The 22,816-nt window shown below is 37.7% G+C and overlaps 1 protein-coding gene across 1 annotated transcript in view; it reads right to left on the reverse strand.

Annotated features, from left to right (window-relative positions):
- Positions 1-13,654: 13,654 nt before the first annotated feature.
- The window catches only part of tgfbr3 (transforming growth factor, beta receptor III), a 71,550-nt gene continuing 62,388 nt past the window's right edge, over positions 13,655-22,816 (reverse strand). Inside the window, exons 16-17 of the mRNA XM_030132958.1 lie at positions 20,943-21,050; positions 13,655-16,909 (exon numbers count right to left, since the gene is read on the reverse strand). Of these exons, the coding sequence (XP_029988818.1) occupies positions 16,791-16,909; positions 20,943-21,050 (227 nt within the window). The 3' untranslated portion in view covers positions 13,655-16,790. The remainder of the gene's footprint in view (positions 16,910-20,942; positions 21,051-22,816) is intronic.

Here is a 22,816-nt window from a genome sequence, read left to right on the forward strand (position 1 = left end):
TTCAGGCAGAATAATTACAGGTGGAATGGCGCAGATGATGACATGGATAGGATGATTTTAGTTTAGATATGCATCTATCCAGTCAATGCATTTAAGTCTTTGTCTGTTCTTCAGGCTGAATGCTCCCAGTCAAACAAAGGAAAAAGGATGGGCTGGGGCTGGGCCTGATCCTTCGTCTTAAATGGTTGGGTGTGGCCTGATAGGTGAGGCGAGGTCCTGCCCCTCCCCAACCAGGAAGTGGAGTTTTTAACACCAATAATTAAATTAAAGCACACGATTTTTTGATTCTAAAGCTTGATTTGTGAAGTGTTAGACTAATAAGATGCATTCTCATAACCATTGTATTCTAAATAATGTGAAATATTCCACTAATTAACCAAATTTATATGAGGTTTCAATTAAATTTGACTTTTCTATCTCCTATTTTTCCGGAGAGAATGCTTCAAATACCCTTTGTATTCAGTGTAACAGCGCCTTCCTGAATGCTGTGAGTCTGTCTGCTCATCTGCAGATGTATGCACGAAGAAGGAGGAATGGCATTTTGGAAAAAACGTGAAGGTCTAACAGTATAAGCAGGATATGTGTTGTGAAATACAAGGTTTACATTCATTCATTCATTCATTATCTAAACCCGCTTTATCCTCACTAGGGTTGTTGGAGCCTATCCCAGCTCCTGATGGGTGAAGGTGGGGTACACCCTGGACGAGTCGCCAGTTCATCAGTTTTCCAAAAAAATGTAAAAATAAAAAAAAAAAAAAAAGAAAGTCTTAATATACATTATTGCCCATAAAGTTGGAATCATTTGTTTTCACTCATAGTCTTCTTTTTAATCCTACTTATGCACGTCAATAATCACCTTTGACCATGTTATACTTTATCGATTAAGAATAAATCACATTGTCACAAACATTTCATGAGAAGTGGTAAACAATTTTTATTATTATTTATGTATTATAGGAAAAACAAATGGTGTCATGAAAATTTGGAGACCCTTCATTAACTACGTCAAAGAGTTAGACCTAATAGGCAATTCAGTTGACTGTTAACATTATATGTATTGCAGTTGCTGGTTTTATATGGTCAAATACACTTGTATACCCTGGACTCGGAGGATTCCAATGGACTCTGATTTTTGTTTAGCTGAACTACCACTGTCAGAAGAGAAGCTCCGTTTGGTGTTTTGTATGCTGTTTTTGTTTTGAATTAAAATGGTACAGACACGTAAAGGAGGGTAAATTGTGATTGAAGTGAATGTTGTGCTTTCATGATTGTAAACCTCAATAAAAATATTCTGGCAAAAAAAAAAGTAGTGTAATGGGTTAAAATATTCCATCCTTTATATTATAGACAGAAAGTGGAAACCATCAGCCTTTGTGGTAGTTTTAACAGATGATTAAAATGTATAAATAAGGCCATTGAATGCAATCTGATGTGTTCTGCTACTAAACTTCTACATGTCCTGATCACTTACAAAGACATTTTGCTAGTGTTGTGTATTTTATAAATATGTTTTTCATTGTGTCAACCCCCAGAAGAGAAGCTGCTCCAAATAAAGAATACAATGAAGAATGAAGTCTATGTCAGAATTCCAGATCTGCAAACCATTTTGTGCTAGAAAAAGCTGAGACCCCCCCTGTCTGTGTCAGTATCTGCTGCAGATTTCCTCTTTTTTTTTTTTTTTGCTACACTTCTTGAACTACACCTCTGCTCCGTTCACCTACCAGTGGAACCCCGGGGGCTCCGAGCGTAAGTTCTACACACAGTCAGCACATCTGTTTTGGGGATGACAGCTTTCACTGATCAGCTGGGGCCTTCACCCGACCAATCGTAGCAAAGGTGTGTATTTTCTCTGGTTATTAGTTGAGGGCAGACATCTGGTTGCATTTAGGAGCGGGTACTTGGACCTGGCTTATTTGGTTTGGTTGCAGTGCAGATCTGAACTCTAGAGGCCTGGCGAGGAGGTTTCTCTCTGCGCAGGATCCTGGATGGAAAAACAAATCTTAATGAAGTCTGGCCGTCCCTCCTGCAACTTCTGCAGGAGTATCGCTTGTGGGCCCTGGCAGCGACGAGGGCTGTGTTTTCATCAAAACGGTCTGAGGCAAATTTACCAGAAATCAAACCTTATGCACAGCAAGTTTGTCCCATGTGTCAAGGCTTATTTCATAGGGTATATTTATGGCTACACTACCATTTTAAAGGCTCAGTATTTAAGATTTTAGAGCATTTAAGACGATACAATGGCAGAAACAAAATATTCATTATGATGTCATTGATGTTTGATCACCTGAAAATAACTCAGTGTGCTTTAATAACCTTAGAATGAACTGTATATATCCACAGGGACTCCACCATGGTCCTCTTCTTCTTCTCTTTCTTCTTCTTCTCCTTCTTCTTTTTTGTTTCATGGCAGGTCACATCCAGTGTTAAGATCTATTACCATCCCAGACTATGTTTGAGTGTGGACCAGAGTTAATGTCCTTTTAACTAAGCGCAGAACAAATAAACTGGCTTTAATGTGAAGCGTCTGTTTTTTTGCAGCCACTGTAGAGGTTTCCAATTTCTTATTATCTAAAATTTCACCATTAGATGTGACTGAACAGTATTCCAAGAGCCATTAGAAGTTCAGAGTGTGATGTTTCTGTGCTCTTGAGTGGTTACATGAAATTCAGATCGTGTAGCGTGAATGTTAAGTGTTTGAAGTAACTGAGAGAAGGTAATGTGTAAGAGATGGACTTAAGAGAGTGACGACACTTTGCGTCCAGTGGTAGTTAATGAGCTGGTGTGGGCTTTTCTGTGGAGTTTGCATGTTCTCCCCATGTCTGCGTAATAGCTTCGTAGTTTAACTGGTCAGTGTAAATCAGCTGTAGGTGTAAATGTGAGAGTGAATGGTTGTTTGTCTGTATATTCAGCCCTGTGATTTACCCCACCTTCACCCATTGATGGGATCTGCTCCATCACCCCCAACCATCTCTCAAAAAATGAATGAACAAGTGGTGCCAGGCACAATAAACCCCGCCCCTCACATGCATTTCACCCATTATGAATAAATGGGAATATTTTTAAAAATCATAACAAATTTGAACGTTGACCTATCTTTCCCAAAATGTAATAACATCCATTCTGGGTCACTGGCAATCTATAAACCCAATTTGGTGTAAATTAAACCAATAGTTTTGCTGCTAAAGTGTTAAGAAACAAAACAAACAAAACAAACTTGTGCAATAACTTTTTATTTGTGCAATAACTACTTATTTATTCTCTCGTTTTACACTTATTTATTTCATCCACTGCACATTCGTGTGTTTTTATTGCTCACCCTGCATCGTCATTTCATTCTGCATTGCATCTCTGATATAATTTGCCTGAATGACAATAAAAGTAATCTGAATCTGAATCAAAAACAATACCCCTTGCCACCTCTTTGGGGGCGGGGTAATAAATGACAGTCAGTGTAGAGATTTTTGTGCAAAAACTGATTCAAGTCCTCGACATAGAAATCAACTAGTACGTTCACATGCACAGCTTAGTTGAGCCACAACTCAACTAAGCCATTTAACTGGACTGCATGAGAGTGTAATCAATTTATTGTTGAAATCATGTTGCCTTCATTACTTCAGGTGGCACTATACACTCTTTCAGCGTGTTACCCTACCTGTCACAAACCACAACAATAGTTAATAGCAAGTTAGCAAGTCAGCAACCCAGACGTATTCTAGAATGACAATGGAAGTTATTGTCAGTTCGTACATACGTTCTTTCTACTATTTTGCTGTACTTTTTTTTTACAGATGAGATTCATGCTGCTTGACTTCCAGATCCGGATTCGCTGCACAGTTCTAGCCCATACACAGAACACCTGGTCCCGTTCCAGTCCAACTGGTCTGTTTACATGCAGGAGATCGACTTTCAATCATATTATCTAGGTGTGTTAGTCTGACTATTAGAACTCCAATTTCAGTTGAACTAACATGTATACAAGTCCAGTTTTAGTTGGACTAAGGCAATAATTCTTTTTTTTTTTCAGTGTAATGTAAACCCACTGAGTGATCATGCTTTTATCAACCAAGACCCTCATGGAGTTAGCAAATGTCAACACATGGCCGATTTCCAGCACAAACTTCAAGTACAGATACAGATAAAGTTTAATACTCCTCAGGGGGACATGCATGAATGTTACACATTTAACCTTTATTAGATTTATTCTGGGGACATTTTGTAAATGCATTAAAGAAAATATATTAAAGAAAGAAACAGGAAACAGAATGCAACATAGAGAGGAGAAAGACACCCCGACTAATCAGATGCTGTGATTCAAGGTCTGTATCTTTAGGCACTAGACTCCAGGCCACCCCGCATTGTCAAATATTTTTTTGCAAAACTAAGATTTGTTTGGTACAACAACTGTAAACACTAATTATGGAAAAAGAAGGTTGTTTTTAAAGTAAAAGTAGCATATTTTTTGTAAATTATGGATGGTAACTGGCAAACCAAGCAGCATGAAAAGTGTATTTTAAACCAATCAGCAGTCATACATTCAGACCATGTCTGCTGCATAAATGTCATCTGCTCCACAGATGATATGCTTGTTTGGGCATGAAGCCAAATGAGCACAGCTAAAGTGCCTTGGATTGAAAATAAACAGCACTCAACTGTTTCTTTGTGACAGTTAGATCATCAGTCATATTTTGCCTGTAGATCAGTACCATGAACATTCACAGAATCAGCCTATTTATGTTTGTCCATCTCTAGGCATAAATGCTCCCATGAACATTTGCATTCCAATCTGTTTATTTGTCACATATATATTAAAAACCACCTCCCAAAGTGGTTTTCAAACACTTTGGGGTTGAGGCCACAAGTTGGTCAAGTGTAAATGAATGATGTGTCTGCATAAGCCACGTGCGCTGCTATGCTCCTCCTAAAAAGTTATGACTTCTACCGCAGCAGAGGAAACATAAACTCCCCAGCACCTCAGATGAAAAAAGGTTATTTTTGCAGGAAACTGTCGGGTCGATGCAATCAGACCTCTGCTGTGAGAGGGAAGATGTGGCCAAGGGTAAATATGAGGTGGATACGAGACATCAGGGTTAAATATGTAGTAAATAAGGACTATGAGGTCTAATCATCAGTTTTTGACAGATTACAGAATAACAGACAACTGGAAAGGAGATGAATTTTATACAGCAGGAAAACTGTCATGTCCATTGCCTCACTGATTTTCTTAAAAACCAGTTTGTCTAAACAGAGACAAACTGGCAGAGGGAGCGCTGGATCATTTTTTCCAGTTTGTTTTGTTCTCCTTTTGTGGCTTGGACAGTAAATCAGTGGGTAAAGCTGAAAGCACGGAGGAAGGAGTGTGTGTGGACATGGACATGCTTATTGTACATGTGCACGAATGGGTCCAGCACTTACAGATGAAGAGGAAGTAGAGGGAGAAATGTTAACATTAATTGATCGGGAGATGTTTATGGTACAGTAGTTGTGATTGAGCGTTTTTCATTAGGGACAGTGTAATTTTAGGCTACAGATTTTTTTTCTTTCCCTCCAACTGGGAACACTCTGGTGTTTTCCAGCAATAAGCACAAGGGCCTCAAATCTCTAAAAAAAAATATACACATGCAGTACCCATGTGCCACAATCAAAACACAGTTTGCAATTCAGCAAAATGAAACTGTTTTATGGATTCTGGCAGCAGTATGAAAAGTAGAGTAGTTATATTTCGGTGCAGCATAAGATCCAGCTGTGAAGTGAGGCTAAAGTTAGCACGCCTGTCAGGGCTACAGTTTCAGAGTTCAGCTTTCCCTAACAGGAAAAGAATGCAAACCAGAGCAGATAAGAACTGTTCAGTATCAGGATCTTCATTTCTTTGAAACCTAACTTTGAGAACTCCCTCACTGCACACTGGCTGCACTGATTTTAATAATTTAGATAGCATATGTACACCAGCTTTAAATGTGTGTCTGGTGGAAACCCATTGTCAGATGTCATATAAAAACTTCATATGTTTTGTATTATTAAAAAAAAATCTAATTATGATGAAGGTTTTTGTGACAAACCCCAAAAGTGAATTTTCCTATTCTGCAGTTTCCATAAGGCCTGTTTAGCTATTTTAGATAAGTGGTTTTGAACATACTGTGAGATAAAGTTTGGCCACATACTCAGCCAAGACCATATAAAAGTCTCCTCCTTGGTTTCTTTAAGCCAAACTGATGCAGTGAGGAGCTTCTCAACAACTTAAACAACCACCAGTTTGATATAGAGCAGAAAGATCGGACTGTGTTTCAATGGAAAACCATCATGTGGTCTGATGAGTCCAGGCTGACCCTGTTCCAGAGTGATGGGTGCATCAGGATGAGGGGAGAGGTGGATGAAGTAATTACCCATAATGCATAGTGCCTGCAGTACAAGCCTGTAGAGGCTGTGTTATAATCTGAGGTTGGTTCAGTGGGTCAGGTCTATGTTCAGTAATGTAATGTGTCCATGAATGAGGTTACCATACTATACTGAATGTCCAGGTTCGCTGATGACACAGGCATATTATTATATTAGTAAAATAGTTTCATCCTCTTTAAGATGTAAAATCAAAAAGGCTAAAACTACAATAACTTGATCTTTATATAGCATTTAGTTATTGTGGTCAGTTAAAGGTTAACACTTTATCAAGCAAGTGACTATTTTTGGTCATTTCCACATATATTACAAGACAGCAACAGTTACAGTGAGGGCAGTGAGGCAACTATCTCAGGTCCAGTGTGGTCTACAGGGTCTGTAACGTCCACCTCTGCATAAACAGTGAGTGTACCTGCTTTGTTAGGTACCATGAAGTAATGGTACTAATGTAAGGAATGATGTTCAAAGGGATAATGTGGATGTGGACAGGTGTGTGGATCAGCACTTATGTTGGTCTAATGTTCTAAAAGTGATGTTCTAATGTTCTAAAATACATGTTTCTTATATCTTACATGCATTTTTTGGTATTTTTTGTATTTATTCTATGCAACTTATGGCTAAGGAACCAAATATGGTAACTTCATTGACCTTAATTTTCTACAGAACAATAAAAAAAATGTAAATTTCACAAAAGTAATAAAGTCTTGTTATGTCCTCTGATAACAAACTAAGGTTTACTTACTTTATATTTCAGATTATTTCTATGAGTGCCCTATAAAGGGTTAAAGGCTAACACACTTTATTATCTCCGTAGGGAAATTTGGTTGGTGCATTTTACTCATCCTAATATATGCACAACAACTTACATTAACATTAGCATTAGCGATTAGCATATTAGGAGCAGTGAGCTGTCATTAAAGGTGTTCATGGACCAACTCCAGATCTCCATCAGCATCATGGTCAAGGGCACCGACAGGAGGATTAATCTATATAAACTATTCTAATATATTAACCATAATTATTACTTCTGCCAGGAGGTATTGTGATCATTTTGCTTTGTGTGTTTGCGTGTTTGTTTGTTTGTTTGTTTGTTTGTTTTAGCAACATAACTCAAAAATTTATGGACGGATTTTCATGAAATTTTCAGGAAATGTTGATACTGGCACAAGGAAGAAATGATAAAATTTTGGTGGTGCTCGGGGGGGGGGGGGGGGGGGGGGCAGATTTGTCTTGGCGGAGGTCTGCGCTCTCCGAGTGCTTTTCTTGTTTAGAAGCTGTTTTTGATCATCAGTAGCATCACATTAAATGCATTTTCTGTACTGTTTGACCTTTTCCTGATTTGAATCTTTTTTTTCTTTTTTTTAACATCATTTTGACACTTTTCAGTCTTTCACACAACAGTCTAGAAAAACAATAACTAGAGAATTGTTGTCTGTTCGCGCTTGACTTCCTCAGCTGCCATCAGAACTAAGAAAAGACTAGTGCTGTATCCTTCAAACATAATATGGAGGATTTTCTATGTTGAAATTATAGAGCCAGACAGTAAAGTGAGGTCTTGTTCAGTGTGTTTGGTTCCTCCACTTCATTGCAGGATGTGCTGTTATTGTTCCAAACTCTGTACAGTTTTTTACCACGGGACAGGAAGAGGTGCTGTGTGGGAAGGTAGACTGTTAATCTGGTCTCATCCCCCTCTGATGTTGTAAATTAACCCAAAGTTCCAAAACATCTTACTTTAATTCGACTAATCATGTTTGGGAGTAAAGGTCTGGTCTATATTAGATGAGCCTCCCCAGCGCCAGTGTTTGGAGCCCTGTCAAGTAAAGAAAAAAAAAACAAAAAAACAGAAAGCCGCCCTTAACTCAAATCTGTACTTGTCATACACTATTGTCTGGGGCACATGCAATCAATGATTAAATGGATTAGCTGCAGAGTGTAACGGCACAACAACAGTTTTAAGCTCCAGGTACCCAAAGGGGAAAGTTGGAAATGAAAATAATTACATCACAATGGATGGATGAGCAGATTTTGAAGAGTCCAATACATTAGTCATCAGTTGGACAACAGCATGAGGATCTCTCAGCGACTGAAGGAAGACGTACAGATATGACATCACGGCGGCCTTAGATGGGTCAGGAGGTATTTGGGACGTGTGGATCAGTCAACAAAAACCTGAGCTGGCATGACTGGAGGCTGTTTTCTCATTTGCCCTTGGCCTCTTTCTCTTGTATATAATCACAGCACTTACAATCGACTCCAAGGCATGCTGCTTACTGCCGTCTCCAGGGAGCTCTAATCAAAAGCAAAGATGGAATGATGCCTGTGGGGAGGAGGGAGAGGTACGGAGCGAGTGTGCGGCACACATTTCAGAAAGCCAGAGGTCCACATGGTCTGTATCATGTTATGAGCTCACCAGAGACGAGTCATGACTTCACCGCAGCAGAGCCAAGCCTAACACATCATTATTGCAGCTCATTGTTCGGAGCCAATTCCACCCAGATATCCACATTGTGCCCTTATGTACAAGTGGCACCCCATCAAGCTGTAAACAATCCCCAGAAGGACCGGAAGATCATCAAAGTACAACGACATGCTTGTGAATTACTCTGTTAAGAAAATTTCAGTGGTATAATTGGTACACGCATACAGCATCAAAAAAGAAAAGTAGAACAAGTTTTGCTCATTTACAGCTCTTCATAAGTTCATAAGAGCTTGGCCTCATGGGAGATCTTCAAGGTTTGCATGAGAATAAAATTTAAAATAAGATTTGAATAAAACTGGACGGAGTATTTAAAGGGTCAATATGGAAGATTCACATGTGTTTATGTGACGTATGTGCTGAAGAGTTAGTTTTGCTTTGAGAGTTTGTTGACATTAGTTAACCCTATAAAACCATTTGTATCATATTTGCTACGCCAGGTTCTGAGACCTCTATCTTATCAACAGGATTAATATTTAACTTAAAAACCTGTTGCATGTGACCGAATACGTGTTTTCTGTTCCCTGGTGTATTATCATCCCACTGCAGCAGGTGGAAGGGCTTTTTATGCTGCTATCGTTAAATCATCTACGCATCCAGGAAAGTCTTTGGTAATTTTCAAAAAGTTACATTAAGAAGAACATTTATTACAGTTACAGTTATTCATTCATTTTAGTAATTGATTCTTTATAGTATACTTAAATTGAGTTGTAATGTATTACACTGTCTTGCTCTGTACTGCACTTATTCCACTGTATTGCTTTGCATTGCACAGATCACTTTATTTATTTATTAAGTGGGGACTGCGGATGAAAATTAGCACTGACGCGAACTCTGGCATATTTACATGTTCATACTGAAATGGAATGTATAAATATGTTCATTAATGTGCAGTGTCCTACCTAAATAAAGATATATAATTATAAAAACAAAACAAAACAAAAAACACATGCATCAAATTTGATACTGCATGTGTATAAGATGCTAAATAAAAACACCCAGTGTGTCAAATGTGATACAAAAACATTTCATCAACAAAATGATACCGCAAAATGTTTGGTTTGGATATTGTTAAAAGGTCTAATAAAGATCTCCGTCCAAAAAAAATGTTATTTTGTGGCTAGTTTTTGATGGGTCAGGTTTCACAGGGTTAAGTCCATTCATATGCTAACTGTTGTCTTGGTTACCGACAGGAGAAGTGGTAATAATATTCATTATTTCATTACAATGGTTCCTTTCACTGGGTTGGATATATTAGGCAGCAAGTGAACATTTACTCCATGAAGCTGATGTTTTGGAAGGAGCAAAATGAGCAACATAATGAACTGAGTGACTTTGACCAGGTCCATATTGTAACATTGATGACTGGGTCAGAACATCTCCACAACTGCAGGTCTTGTTGTTTGTTCCTGGTCTGCAGTGGTTAGTACCGACCACAAATGGACTAAGGAAGGACATCCCAGTCTCAGGACAGTTGATCATCTGTGGGAGGTGTTGGACAAATAAATCTGATCCATGGAGGTCCACCTCTACTTCCAGGACTTCATGGATCTGCTGCTGAGGTCTTGGTCCAGATACCACAGCACACCTTCAGAGGTCTGGTGGAGTCTAGGCCTCGGGTCAGAGCTGGTTTAGTGGAAAAAGGGGAACCTACTCCATATTAGATGTTCTGATCCTATAGATCACAGGTGTCAAACATGTGGCCTGGGGGCCAAAACCAGCCCGCCAAAGGGTCCAATCCGGCCCGTGGGGTGAATTTGTGAAATGCAAAAATTACACTGAAGATATTAACAATCAAGGATGTTAAAATCATTTTAGGTCAATTCAATCTAAAGGGGGTCAGACCAGTAAAAATACTATCATAATAACCTATAAATAATGAAAACTGTAAATTTGTCACTTTGTTTTAGTTTTAAAAAAAGTTAAATTACACAAAAATGTTAACATTTACAGACTAGCCTTTTGCAAAAAAAAAAATGTGAATCACCTGAAATTTCTGAAGAGAAGTATGTGGAATTTTAACAGTATTCTGCCTCTTACTAAATGTTTTGTGTATTTGTAGATCTACTGTGATTTGTAAGTTGTGATGCACATGTGTAAATGATAAACTGAGATGTAATATTGTTAAAATTGCACTTATTTTTCTTAAGAATTTTCAGGTTCATATTTGTTCATGTTATGTTCAAGTACAGTTTGTAGATGTAAACATTTTCATTACAGAATTTGACTTTTTTCACTCAAAAACAGAAAAAATCTTTGGAGTTGACATTATTTATAAGTTCTCATACTATTATTTATATTATTTTACTGGTCCGGCCCACTTTATATTATATTAGGCTGTATATGGCCCCTGAACAAAATTGAGTTTGACACCCCTGCTATAGATGCTGGTCTGGTTAAGATCTGGTTGTTGTTCTTTGGATACTTCTGGTTCTAACCCATTGTACACTAGGAATGAACAAGAAGATCTGGAGATGTTCTGACCCAGTGATCATAATTTGGCCTTAACAAAGTTGCTCAGATCCATACTTTTGCCCATTTTACTGTTTCTAACACATCAACTTCAAGGGCTAAGTGTTCCCTCACTGCCGAATATTTCCCAATAACAGGTCCCACTAAAATGATATCATGAAATTTGACACCTCTTTGTCGGTGATTATAATATTGTCACTGATATAGCGTTTAAAAATATTATGAATAACAGTCAGTGGTGAGAGGCTGGGAATTTTTTTAAAATCCCAATTTAATTATGCAGTATGAAATTGGCCTGTTCAAAATAGACATCAAAAAAGTTCCCAGTTTGTTTTAAAACTTCTGAACTATAACACTGAGAAAATAAATAATAAATGACTTTCTCTCTCCACAGTTTGTTCCGAGTCATTGAAGACATCTCTACAGGTTCAACATGAGCAGAGTTCTAATGATATCTGCTTTGTTTAACTCCCTCTTGAAGAACAAGGCAAAAAAAAAAAAAAATGCTGAAATAATGGCTGTTTTAGTCCACTGAGCCATTTCCCCCTAAAGGAGATGTTTCTGTAGTATCTTCACTATGAACTGTGACTTTCTTGGCTCATAAAATTGTGTTTTAAACCCACAAACATAATCTGTGTGAATGGTGACACAATTCAAACAGGATCACCATTTCTCTCTCTCCCCATTGATCATTGTATATATTTTTTCTAATGTTAGACCACATGTGGCACAGTGGAAGGGGTGGACCTTGGGTTTCTATATGAGGAGTGGATGGAGTTACCATGAAATAACCCATCTTTACTTCAGGAATTTGTGTGTGGGCCAGTGCCATGTTGGGTTCATGAAGTTTTATTTATTTTTTTATGGGCAAGGTCAAGGGCATCACTACTTTTTGATTCATAACTTTCGAACCAGACAAGTTTAAGACAAATATTACACATCACTGGAAAGGTCTAAATGCCATCTTAAACACACTCAAAGGGCAAAATTTAGTTACAAATATTTTGAAATGAAAAATATCAAAAACTACTGCGTCATAGATGGACAAAAAATTAACGTCTATTTTTTGCAAGAATTATAAAGTTCTCAAAAGTGAAGTTCCTATGACATTTTCATCCTAATATTTATTCAGTTTATACCTTAAACCCTGTTTTTTTACAACCTAATAATTGGTTAGAGGAAAAAAATATTTCATCATACCTAAATAGCAACAGTTTTGACAAATGGCAGTGTCACGGATGGACAAAGCCACAAACGTCACATGGACAACAAAAGTAAATATGAAATTAAACATTTTTTTTAAAAATTTCAATTATCAATATCATATGCTTTTAAAAAAAAATGATATTTACAACATACAAATAATATTAACATGACATTCAAATGTGTTTTGCATTGATATATGCATTTATTAATTTTAAACACTGTGTTTAGAATATGACATAAATAATATAATAATCAAATATCAATGTATTTGGAATAAATGTAGTTTATTTATGAGTTTATACAATGAACCCAGAATGACGGCAGAAAACTTTGTCACTTTCCAAACATTCACACTCATAAAATTCCTTACATTTTTTTTCACTAATTTTTTCTCATTTCAAAATAATTTCCTGAAAATATAAGCAATAATTACCTACCCAAAAATATAAGTTTGGTGTAGATTATTGTGATTACATTTTTTTTGACCAGATGTTAACCTTCCCTTGACTTTGTCCTTATTTTAACAGAAGCTCCAGTTGAGCAGTAATGTGCAGATGGATCACCAGATCACTTATTAGAGGGTCCAAATAAAATGAATGTAACTAGATCTTATAGAAATTATTATAGTTTTCATAGAGAGAAGTTCAGTGTAAATCAATGGGAACTAGAGTTTTTTTAGAGTCAGGATTTGGTGGCCATCTGCAGTATTACACTTCAACATTCTTCCATATTCTGGCTTCATTTTGGAGCAGTTACACATTGCACATCGCTCTTACAGCTCATTATTCATCCACATATCTACACTGTACCCTTACATACATTGAACTGCCAACAGTGCCCTGAAGAAGTGAAAAACCATCAAACTACCTTAATGATTTTGTGAATTATGGACTTTTATTGGGCATAATGGGTATACAAATACAGTATATTTATGTACAGCATTAAAAAAGAAAACAGAACAAAAACAAGACTTTACACATTTACAACACCCCCCTAAAGGGTCATCTTGGCATCATGGGAACTCTTCAAAGACAATAAAAGCAAAATCTGAATAAAACCATGTAGGGGCATAATGGTTATATGCATGTAAATGTGGACTTTTCTTTAGACACAAACAAAACTCACTCAGACACACAAAAAACACATTCGTAGAAAACATGAGGTAGTCAAATGGTTTTTAAAAAATGCTGTTAATAACTAGTTAGATGGATTTGTGCTCCAATACAGCTGTTTCAGTTCAGCATTAAGTATGAGTCATACTGTGACAGGCACACTAAGTGTAATAACGCTCCTTTAACATTACACAGCAACATTAGTTTATATGGAAAACATACTGGGAAATCATAGGGAAGTGGTCTTTCCCAGCATGCACTGGGAGGACACTGACAACTTGAAAAATGTGATCCCAAATCTTAAAGGAGGAATGTTGATATTTGAAGATGTATTGGGTATTGAGCGAAATAGTATCCTCCAATTATCGCAAATGAGAAGATTAGATCCAGAATATAAGTGGAGGTTGAACCGATTAACAGCGCAACACACGAGGGGGGCGGAGAGGATAATTACATAGCAGAGATGGATTTGCCACAGTTGATAAGAGAAATCGCAATACTACAGGAATGTTAGAAAACCATAATTCCACAGTGGCCCCTGATTATAGGCTGCAGCAGATCTTGACTGTGCAACACAAGTCTTTTCAGTATCGAGTGCTGTTGTTGTTCCCAGTAACGGTGCTTGATAACAGCAGCGCTACACTGTCTATCACTGCTGTATGAAGGGGTGCTTTACTAAACAAAGGGCTCCGATGGGTTTTGGCTGAAGCCATCTGGCAAGAGGCCTGATCAAACAAACAAGTTCTAATGTTGCTCTCAAACCAAGTGCTTCTAATGCAGCTCAATAAAAAATGTTTCCAATGAGTTTCCAGCAAGACAGTAAACACACAGCTGGATTTCCTCCATCTTCTTTTCATGCTAAATAGTAACAAACTTATCATATATTCCATTTGCAAATTTTGTGTAACCGCTGTCGACAACAGTCAAACATGACCGCTCATTACTTTATGGGGCAAATGTTGTCATGACGACAGACGGACAACATGATCAGGTTGATGGGAAGTGGCAGATAATTGAGCCAGAAGACTGAGCTCATGTGGAATTAAATCTAGCTGCAACAATCTAATCCAAGATATAGTTCATATTCACTGCTATAGCTTATCATCAGTACTATAAAATGTGTATTTTAGATGTGTATTCAAATATATTACTTCTACATGGTCATACGCCATCAAAAACAGTTTAGTAAAGACATTCTTTAAGCAAAATAGTGACTGATCTTCAATACTGAGGCAGAGGAATCATGAATTCCACCCAAATATTAGGTAGAGGTAATGCTTATGACACATTCTTAAGCCACTGACACATAAAACTACATTACATTACACACTACATTACATTTAAGATTAATACAAACCAGCGGAATCCTTAAAATTCTATTGTAAAAATTTTTGTAGAAACATTTTTGTGTGATTCAGTATAGCAGAAAAAATATGATATGATGCATATTTATCTTTCACTTGTGACTCAAATTTAGAAATCCCCAACAACCATGTGTTTTGTATATGAGCACATCCAGAATTCACAGTAATAACACACAACAAAAAGCAATAAAGTTCTCTGGGTAGATATATTCCAAAATATATTTTTTATACACAAATATATATAATTATACTCTGTTCCCTCTGTAAAAGCTTTATACATGTGTACATGAGGAAAGGAAGGCAAAAGCTTTGAGATAATGTACATTCTATTCTGTTTCTCTTGTTTCTTCTTACGAAACATGTGGTTACCATGGTAACAGGGAAACAAACCCAGTCGGATTAAGAACGCACAGGGCGCTACAGCAAACATTCATATTATTCTAAAATGGTGGGGTGCAGTTTGAAGTACACACTGGCAAACAGTTTCTATACTGTATGTCCCTGACAATGAGCTTCACGTTTCATCACTAGGAAAATCAGTAACCGGAAAAAAATATATATATATGTTGAATCTGTAATCCACAAGTACAAAAGCAGAATCTCAACACATATTGCCTCATAGCATATCTGGCTATTTACAATATTCACAAAAAATATACACGTCTGAAGGGACTGGTTCAACATTTTGGGAATTATGTTCACTTGTTGGTCTTTTTGCAAGTCAGATGAATGAGGTTGTTAGCCTAGCTTAGCATAAAGACTAGAAATTACATTATTACTAGATGCCTTTGTTTTTACCTGTACACATAAAGAAAAAAAAAAGATGGTTTGTGACTTTTCAGTTGACAAATGTTGAACTGTTCTTCTGAATGAACACCATTCCCAAAATGTTAAACAATTCCTTGTACAAAATCTGTCTATTTATTAAAAGGGGACCATAATGCCCCTTTAAAGTTGTATAACATTTAAGAAAATAGTCGTACTGAAATGCACTACTATATTATTATGGAAAATATGTTTGCCAACATGTGTATTAATTCATTATGAAGTTATGACTGAAATGATATTATAAAATGTGGCATTTTATCACCATATATTTCACATTTATCTTTCACATTTTTTGGCATATTTTCTTCTGTATACATTCAATACCTACACTGGTTTTCATCTTTAAAGTCTGTATGTCACAGACAATGACCTCCACTCCTCACACTTCTGTCCGATTGTTAGTGGTTGTTTTGCTCCTTTGCCACCATGAGGGTTGCATGTCTTAAAGTAACATGATACAGTCCATGTCGAAGCAGCGCATGGACACACATCAACACGTTGCTGATTTGTACTGACATCACTGTGGTAAAGAGCCGTACTGCCTCTCTTTGCTGGACCTACATGTTGTTGATTACAGCCTAAATCAAACCTTTTAAGGTCAAAACAAAAGACTGTGTTGTGATCAGTGAAAGCAGCATTTGGATTTGAGAAAAAAACTGTAATAAGCTCACATGTGTTTCTTGTAGTTGTGTCAGATACTAGAAATGAAGTGAGGCTGCCAGGCTGGAGCACACAAACACCGGTAACACCAGACACAATATATGTCTGTTGCACACAAGGACTAAAGGTGTTTTTCTTCTTCTTCTTTTTTTTTTTTTTAAATCTTTTCCTCTTTTTCGTATCCTGACAGTCCCCTTCACTGAAGGGAACTAGAGTCAACAAATGGCCCCTGTGAACCGGCGGGGCCCGTGAAGTGCCACTGCAGGGCTGTGGCGCCCTGGGCTACGCTGTGCTGCTGCTGGAACATGGCGTGCTTTGCGTGCTGCCGATGCTGTGTGCTGCGCTGCTGTTTTCAGAGGCAGGCTGGGACTTCTGGACCTGCTGTGTGCCAGCTGTCTCACCTAGACACAGAGCAGGAGGGGGTGGGGACCAGGGGAGACCAGATTGGACCAAAGGGAGACAAAAAAAAAGTCATTCAAGTTAGAAAATGCCAAAAAATAGGCAGCAACATGACAAATGGACTTAGTTAAAGCTACAAATTGCACCGGGCTTCGATTCTGCAGACTCCATTGCTCATTTTCAATCTCCTGCACTTTACTACGACTGTCGCAGCTTGACACGATCCATTTTTTTGCAAAGTCTTTGTTGCATTGTGCTGTGCATGACCTTGCACACATTAACTCTGTGTGTAACCCAAGGACAAAACAATGGCAGCTCATTTGAGCATAATACACTGCAGAAAAGAAATTACAAGTATCAAAGGCTTCTTCCTGGGAAATGACTCATCAATCAAATCTCAGCAATTGTCCAGTCTGAGTTTTCTACCATTAATGGGCCTGGCAAGTTTTAGTGCATTTAAAGTCTCCTCCACATAAGACAGACTTTTTCTTTTCTTTTTTCATTAGAAATGTTCTTAACATAATAAAATATATCTAACTGTTGTAGTAAGATAACAAACTGAAACAGTCATTTGCATAATATCCCAGCACTTACTTTAAGAGTGTCTTCTCAGATTGAGAATATTATGTCTACTGTATATTAATGACATTGCCTTTCGGTAGCTAGACTTTTATTCTCGTTATAAGAATCTGGCCAAGCAAAATCTTCTAACTCCCTTGGCAGGTTGTTGTATTTTTTTTTTTAAATGTTTGGCTCAATACAAGTCAATTTGCTATGATATAACAGCCATCACCTCACAAAGCCCAAAAACAACCATCCACATCCTTTCTGACAGACGATACGAGTAAACCCAAAGAGACGAGGTGGACACTTCTCGTTCATGGAGTTCATTTCTTTTGATATCTGGATTCAATCAGGCTGGCTTTAGTAGATAAAGCAGAACAAACACGAGACAGGACCTTCAGACTGCAGCTCAAACCACTGACTGGTTTATTGTTCTATGTCTAAATAAGCATTTCATTTTGGGGACTCACGGGACCCAAAGTTTAACATCAAGTGTCGAAGACACCGCTTATAAAAAACATCTGTCTGACAATGAACAGCTTCAGAAAAGCCAGGTCTGTGTTTTAATTACTGTTTGACACAATTAAAACTGTTGCTTAATGCACGTTGTTTCATAGTTATTCTTGGCTTCATTTCACCAACAAAAGTAGAGAGCATGACTAGAAACTATTTTCGCCTAAGTTTCGCGTGTGTTTATAAGTGGTTGCTTGCATACAATCTATGTCAAGCATATGTGCATGTGTCCTGCATCCCACTCCCTCTCTGAGGCCTCTCGGTTCTGCTAATGTTTACCAGAGCAAAGCTGCCAGCAGTCGTTCCCTCACAAGAGCTCAACAAAACAAAGGGGACGTGGATTCACCTCATCTGTCTGAGGGGATATACATTCCCAAGTCCAATATTATCTTTTCAGATCGAGATAAAGGCTGTTTTTATGTGACAGAAACACACTGTGAAAGAAAAGATTACACTATCTCTCGTACAGGCAGCACACTAAACTTAACATTTCCTTAACAAAAAGTGAAAACAATAACCCTGAAAGCCCCTTTTTGGCTGATTCCTTTTGTGAAGTTTTTCACAATCTCACTGAGCATATCTGAGTTTAGAGTAAGCTGATATCTAGTTTCCGGTGTTATTTTCCACAGTCCTTGCTTAAATCTGGAGCAGATAACCCATGAAATTTCTCCTCATGTGTTTGATTACGATTTCACAACTGGTTGGGATGTTTTAGCCATATTTTGGTTCAATAATTGAACTGAGTAAAGTGGAGATCTCTTGGCAAGTGACTGCATATTTGGCAGAATCCAGACCAGTTAAATGTGCCAAGACAATGAGCAAAATGCCAAATCATATATAGTGGAGGTGCCTATTAAATTATTTATTCTTCCAATTGCCTTATTGGGAATTAAACTGTAAAGATACCAAGCCCTAAGATACAATTCCAATGAGTATTATGTAATGAAAAAAATGTACTTTTCAAAAGGCCAGAAACACTGTCCTCAGACCATGCAGAGACACGGCTCTGTTTTCATATTTCATCTCCTATTTTAAAATATCATGTCATCAAATATGATATTTCTGGTGGGTGTTTTTGAGGATCTGTAATCATTGGGTTTAGGTGGACCCACCAGTGTTGTCATGTAAGGTCATTACATCTAAAGGAGATTTACAAGATGAGTTAAGATTTTTGGAAAGGCATGTTTTCGTAACATCATCGGATAACAATCAGTCACATCAGCCGCAAAGTGTCTCTCAGTTATCTAGTTTGATGATGTTGGGAACTAACCCAGGGTTGTGGGAATTGTTCCAGCACCATGGACACTTTCTAGATTAGTGATGTATTTTCCAGGGCTGTCAAAATTAACACATTAATGCAAATTAATCCATCATCATGATTAATCTGATTAAAAATTTGAACGCAATTAACCCATCTGCAGTGGAGAATGACTCTGAACGTCGCTGGCAACGCATTTCGGGCAATTTGTTCAAGTAGACTTAGCGTCGCACATGAACAAATGGGCAGTTGATCCAGCAGTGACAGGCAGCAGAACCAACCGATAAAGATGGAGGATGCTAACCAGCAAGTTGGCCCTCTGGATGGAAATATGAGTACATAAAAACCAAGAGGGAAGAGCTGTTTCAAGTTGTTTTAGTGAAACTGTTGAAGGTGTTAATAAAGACGTTAAGTGCCTATATATTCCCTTCTGTCTTGAGTCTGTTTGCTCATGCAAAATGAAACAATTAATATAGATTAAAAATTAATGATATTTAATCATGATTAATCAAAATTAATCCACCGCAACCCTGAGATTAATCAGATTAAACCTTGAGTATATTTTGTTATTGCTTGTTGGAGTTCTGTTGTGACTTCTTTAATGCAACTGTTTTTATGTTAGCTGTGAGTAAATTACAACACAGAAAGAATATATGATATACCAAGAACATATTCAGTGGTTTATGGTTGATTTACAGGAAACTACAGTTTTCTCAGGTGGAAATATCCGTTTCAATGAATGCGCACAAGTCAACAAAATGTGTGACACAAGCTGAGGTTTTTTGGGGTTTTTTTTCCAGGTATTTGGCTGTACATATATTACATATTGTACCTTAAAATTCTAAAAGTCTAGGCCAATAGCTGTATCCTCACACCTGTTTTTATTTATATTCATTACTAATGTCTTTGCAAAATCACTGTTGGTCACACTAGGGAGGCCATGAAGTGGGTTTGTAAAGTGGAGCCAATACCAATATTGTGTTAAAGATAAGGGTCTGACAGCCGATCCTGTTAAAGCTGCTCTGTAAATGATGATGATAAATGTCGTGATCGAGCCATCAAACCATGAGCGGGTTTTTAAACAAAATGTTAACTGTTACTTGTATTTAAAGCCTTGACATTTCCACTCAAACATCTTGACCCTTTTTATGACTTTAGCCGAGATCACATCGACCAGGGACTGACAGGTCAGCGCCGTGGCAGATCACCAGTCAACAGTGAGGGCAGGGAGAACAGGGTTGCTCTGTGTGATGGTGAACTCAGGGGGCTGCTGGGAACGTGCTTCCTCTCAGGGGTCGGCTGGGGTCGGCGGGCTGGGGACGACGGGGGAAGGTCTTTGGCATCTAATGGACAGATTGTGTGTCTTTTCCTGTGAGCACCCGCTAAACCCAACAAGGGGAATTTCCAATTCGTCTCGAGGCATTGTACTGAGAATATTCACTGACCACCCTGCAGGCCTCCGAAACATTCAAAGGCAGGAAAGAGAAGAGCTCTCGCTGCTGACCAACAGGATATATTTACAGTTGAGGAGTCATTATGTTATTGTGAACTGGCCTCTGTCAGCAGCAGGATGTTTGGCCATCCCAGCGGCACATTTCTGGCACTGAACCCCTCGGACATTCCTTCTCATCTTATCTTTTCATTAATACAGAATGGAGTAGGGTGAAGAGGGGTGGTGCAGCAGCAGGTACAGGACCTACCTGTGTGAGAGTAGATAAACCACAGGGCTCCGGTCAACAGGGCCCCAATCACAAAGGCTGCAAAGGCAATGCCCACCACGGTTGGAGTGTCTAGCACATACAGAGGGGCTGGAAAACAAAGCAGCACACAGTTCATACTGGAGGACTTGACAGCTTTGAAAAAGGAATAGACCCACTGAGATACCCACAGTAATACATAAAGATTATATATACAGTAGATAAGATACTGACACTATGGTAACACTTTGTTTAGCTGTTTAAAACACTAGATATTACTAGCATATTGGCTCTTTATTCATCTAAAGTAAGGCCTTTTTCTAGAAGTTTGACACTCATGAACTGATGGTGAATTAGGAGCAAAAGCTCAGTTGAGCATGGTGAGCATACTCTGAATAACAAAGATTTACAGAAGTATTTCACATATTAAAAGTTGTAGCTGTGTGTCTTGTGCAGCTGATGTGTTTTGTTACATAAGAGGCTACATACTGAGTGCTATTTATATAACAATGACTATTATTGAAGTGTTGGCAATTATTTTCAGTGGAAAGTAACTAAGGCCTGCTATAAAGGTGTTAGATGACCCTAGATTATATGGTAATCCATGGTCATTTACACATTTATCATCATTTATATATAGCAGATTTTGCAAACACATTTCTGTGGAAAGTGGCAGTAAATTAATCCAGGTCTCTAATGGTAGCTGGGGGTGAGGTCGACAGATAATAAAATAAAGACATTCTTGTAGTGTTTGTCATATTATGTGCTGCCAGTTAAACACGGCATTTACTGCAAGTTTAAGTGAATACAATCCAAGCACTTCAACAATTTATTGTTCTAGTTTACACATTTAAAGTGATATGATCTGATTTTGGTCACTGCAGGTGTGTGTCTTCAAGTTGTTAATTGAAGAAAATTACATAAGAGGAAGATGAAGTTTACACAGTACAAACTCTGTTAAGCAATGATTGGATTCTATCCAATGAAATGCTAGAGGGCTTTTATTTGGATATCTACTGTAGTTGTTGCAGTGTTATCAAGTTTCAGGAAGTGCTGACTTTGTATTTCCTTGCAGCACTTCAAACATCACAAATGGGAGTGGCTCAAAATGAGATTGCATTAATTAGAACCATTTCTACCTATTAAACAGAACAGACTGCCTCTAAAACAGACCTCAAATAAAGGTCTGGTTCCTTCTGTAACTTAGGTAAAGGTAAATGGCGGAGCTGTGTTTTTATAAATGAAAAGCACTTTTTATCTTCCTTTATATCTTCTTTATATTTCTGAAACAATTTCTGAGTCATTCATATTCAGAGGTTAATGATTACATGGGGTTATCTTTTTTTTCTATTCTTTCTTTGTTTTACGCCAGATAGATCATATATATTTGAATTTTGAAACAGCAACAGGTTAAAGTGACCCTAGATGTTGTCTATGCATAAATGTCTGTGGTTTGGTACATGACCTATACCAAACTTTTATTCAACAGGGTTGGTTGAATAAATGAGTGGCTGCTCTCCCCATGTCTGAGAGTCTACACAAAATATTCAGTGCAAAGAGCCAGAAATTCACTGAGAAATATTTGTTACCCTTTGAAATCTGCCCAAAAATGTTCTAGATTTGTTGCGAGGTAAATAAAGGGGGCTGAAAAGTTACCAAATCCAGTCAAAAAATTGGTAAGTTGGCAGCACTGTATTCTCAGGTCCATACCGAGCAAAGCATATTAAAGTAATAATTCATGCACATTAACTTCCTTATTATCAATAGGCAGAAATTAATAGGGAAAGAATATGATCATGAAGAAGACATTAATAAATCCTTTATAATGACTCATGAAAAGCCAATATGTAACTAATATGTGTGTTACGTCTGTTAAA

Source organism: Sphaeramia orbicularis, chromosome 4 (genome assembly GCF_902148855.1).
Source record: "Sphaeramia orbicularis chromosome 4, fSphaOr1.1, whole genome shotgun sequence".
Taxonomy (NCBI): domain Eukaryota; kingdom Metazoa; phylum Chordata; class Actinopteri; order Kurtiformes; family Apogonidae; genus Sphaeramia; species Sphaeramia orbicularis.